The sequence below is a fragment of the Nematolebias whitei genome, chromosome 14 (assembly GCF_014905685.2).
Source record: "Nematolebias whitei isolate Nwh7 chromosome 14, NemWhi1, whole genome shotgun sequence".
Lineage (NCBI taxonomy): Eukaryota > Metazoa > Chordata > Actinopteri > Cyprinodontiformes > Rivulidae > Nematolebias > Nematolebias whitei.
Genome location: NC_056511.1, coordinates 2294335 through 2297873, shown reverse-complemented (window position 1 = coordinate 2297873; position 3539 = coordinate 2294335). Strand labels below are relative to the sequence as shown.

Sequence of the window (3539 nt, the reverse complement as noted above, 5' to 3'; positions counted from 1 at the left end):
AAGTAGCTTAGTGTGTTTTTTGTATTAGAATTAGAAAAATTAAAGAGAGTTATTCATTTTGTTCTGTTACTTGAAAATTATTATGATTGAAATAATTGTTTGAAAAAAAGGGGCAGATATAATAATTCTTCTTCTTCTGCCTTTCATTTTAAATCTCTTGTATTTTTTTATATTGTTATGGAATTGTGTTGTATTTTAAATGAATAAACTTTACACCATGTAACACCACTCCTCCTCCCTCGGCACCGTCAGATGTTTTTTCTAAATCCACTAAGACACAGTGGAGTTCTTTCTGACCCATCGTGTCCTCAAATCAAAGATGGATCTGCGGAGCTCTTTCTTGTCATGAAACCAAACTGCTGCTCACCAACAGTCACCTCTCGTCTAACTTCCACAACTCTCCCCCAGATCTTCATCGTGTGGCTCATCATCTTCATTCCCCTGTAGTTGCTACAACTCTGTGCATCATCTTGTTCTTAAAAATGGCCTCCAGCACTTCTTCTCCGTTCCTCAGTCATTTTCTAAGTTTCACGGTCTTTTGGTAAGATCTTGGTCTTCTGTTTTTAGGTTTCAATTTAAGTCCACAGATGTTTAATTTATTTAGGGTACGGCGTCAGTGTTTCATGTCATACTGATTTTGCGAGTCAAAATAACGAGTTGTTTAATTTCCAGAGAATAAAAATAAAAAAATCACAGTGGTAGAAGAATGTCTTCAGATTTAAATTCAGAAAAAGAAGTTCAGATATTCAGATTTTTGTAAAATCACAGTAAAACACAAAAAGAAAACAAGCATGCTGTAAAGCTGTTTGGACTCAGGTGATCAGTTTCTGCAGGTGTCAGCAGAGCAGATGTGATATAAAACCTTCTCTAAGAGGAAAACTAAAACCTTGAGACCGACACCAGAAACCAGGAGACAAATGTTTGGAGCTTGTGAGTCGTCGGCGTCCTCCAGCTGAGGTGGAAGCAGGAAGGTTGGATGTGGGGGTGGAGCTCCTTCTGTAAATGAATAAACTGGGATTGATGTGCTGCGATCTTCACGGCTGTGGAAGCTGGAACAGCGTGGGAGCCTCGAGGCTCGGTTCAGGATATTAACTCTGGAGCCACATCATTAGTTTTACTGAGAGGTGACACAGAGAGGGAACGCACGGTAAATGTGTTCACAGTGAAGGAGGAAGAACTTCTTTACACAGACATGATCATCTCAGAGCAACAAGATGAACTACTGCGAGCAGTTATCACCGGGGTCCAAACCACCCGACACACGTTGACCCTGGGTCCCCAGAACTCCTTCAACCTTCACAGAAGACTTCACATTTGATGAGGACAAAGTATAACATCTTGTTCAGGACCTAAGGTCTCAGCAGCTTTGCTTTTATTTAGCTAAAATACCAACTTTGTTCTTCTGTAACATTTTCCATTTTCATGGATCTCCACAATGTGTCCTCCTCATCCATCTCTCTCTGTCCTCTGTGTCCTCTGTCCTCACTCCACCTCCATGTCCTCTCAAACTGCATCCATTTATCTCCTCTGTCTTTTTCCTGGCATCTGCATTTCTAACATCCTTCTACCATGTCCCTCCTCTGGACATGTCCAAACCACTGTCCCTCCTCTGGACATGTCCATTCTGGACATTCTGGGTTTGTCTGTTTCTACTTCCTGTCCTCTCAAAGCCAGCTGATTGAAGCAGATGTTCGCTCGTCCCGAGTCTGGTTCTGCTGGAGGTTTCTTCCTGTTAAAGGGAGTTTTTCCTTCCCACTGTCTCCACTGTGCTCGCTCAGGATGAGACTGTGAGGAAGTGAAGACCCAACATGTCTGCTGCTTCCTCAGACAGCTTTTACTAATTGGCTTTTTTATGTATGTGAATGTTTTTGAACAGTGTCCTGAGACCTCATCTCCTTCTGCCTTGCAGGAGCTCATCGACGCCGCCATGATGAGCAGCAGCCTCGGCGGGATGGCGGGAGGGGTCGGGGGTCTCGCAGCAGGCAGCTTGAGTGGAGGAGCAGCTGGACTCGGAGGCGAGAATGGACGAGTGATGGCACACGATTTCCCAAAATCAGGAGCTCAGGGTTTGCCCTGTATGAGCAAGGCAGCAGGCCTGGGACTGTCCTCCACAGGCATGTGATCTGAACCGAGACCACTGATTGGACAGAACGCCATCTGTCAGTGAGGAAAGAAAGACTGAAGGGAAATGATGGAAGGAGGAGGGTGGACAAGAAAGATTAAAGGAAAACGTCTGATATGAATGAACAAGATATAAACTGAGAAATGTGACGGAGATGAACAGAGGCGGGAGTTTTAAACGACTCCTGTAAGATGGGTCACTGGGCTCAAACCCACATGGGAACTACTTTTCCTTACGAGCACTATCTTATGCTGAACTCCTGCAGTAACAGGACCTGACGGGCAGATGTGAAGGGATTTTTTTAAGCTTTCTAACGACTGAACTGATGCACCGTCTCACTCCGGTTCAACACAGAGAGCTTTGCCACGCTCCACACCAAGCGCCACTTTTACAGTCCGAGGAGGAGGAACAAGACGACAACTTATGCTTTTCTAACTGTGGAACGTAAATGAACACGTGTGCTGTGGAAAATGTTGATCAGCTAACTGCCTTCATGACGATGCAGTTCATATATAAAGAACAAATGTGTCAAATACTTGATATTTTGCCAGTTTTTGGGTTCACACCGACAGCCGTGAGTCAGATCAGACCAGGTCTGTGGATCCTGTTACTTTCAAATTCAGTCAAGAAAAACAACTTTTTATTCTGAGGTTTAACAGATCAGGTCGTCACAAACACGCTCGAACCCTTTGGTTAAAGAGGCAACGAGTCCCTGAACACGTTGAAACTAGCAGAAGTCGTAACGTGACCCAAAATCAACTCATGAGAATCAGAATCTTGAACTTTGCTTCAATTATCTTAAAAACAATTTAATGAAACTGACTTTGACAAAAGAACGGTCCTCTTAGAACAGAAACTAGTCCGTCCACAGGGACACGTTAGACTCAGGCGTGTCCTCTAATCAGCATCTCAGGTGTCTTCAGTCTGCCTGTTTAAAAGGTGACTGGTAGTCACAGGGCTGTTTGGTATCATGGTGTGTAACCCACTGAACATGGACCACAGGAAGCTGAGGACAGTTGTCTCAGGAGTTAGAAAGACGATGACTGACAGCATGTTGAAGGTAAAGACCATCATGTAGTCAGAGGAACTTGATGTTCCTCTGACTACAGCTGCAGAGCATTCAGAAGGTTAAGGTCCTCAGGACTGGAGACAACCTCCCTGGGCGTGTCCAGCAGAGGACAACTGTTGACAAACTAAAGAGACTGATAAGACAAATGGTAAACAAAGAGTCCAGAACGTCTTTTAAAGAGTTGAGTTAAGCTCCAAGGTCAAAGGTCATCAGTGTCAGATCACACCAACGGTCTGTCTGTGAGACAGTGGACCTAATGGAAGACGCCCGAGGAGGACACTAGTCATAAACAAGACATACGGGAGACAGTGGACCTAATGGAAGACAACTGAGGACACCAGTCATAAA

At 44.3% G+C, this 3539-nt stretch overlaps 1 protein-coding gene and 1 pseudogene across 1 annotated transcript in view; one reads left to right on the top strand and one right to left on the bottom strand.

The window, feature by feature from the left end:
- Positions 1-2515, top strand: part of gria1b (glutamate receptor, ionotropic, AMPA 1b) — a 79862-nt gene extending 77347 nt beyond the window's left edge. Inside the window, exons 18-19 of the mRNA XM_037687758.1 lie at positions 1910-1946; positions 1998-2515. Coding sequence (XP_037543686.1) covers positions 1910-1946; positions 1998-2122 — 162 coding nt within the window. The 3' untranslated portion in view covers positions 2123-2515. The remainder of the gene's footprint in view (positions 1-1909; positions 1947-1997) is intronic.
- LOC119420771 overlaps positions 1-3539 on the bottom strand; it is a 261041-nt pseudogene that overhangs the window by 176836 nt on the left and 80666 nt on the right.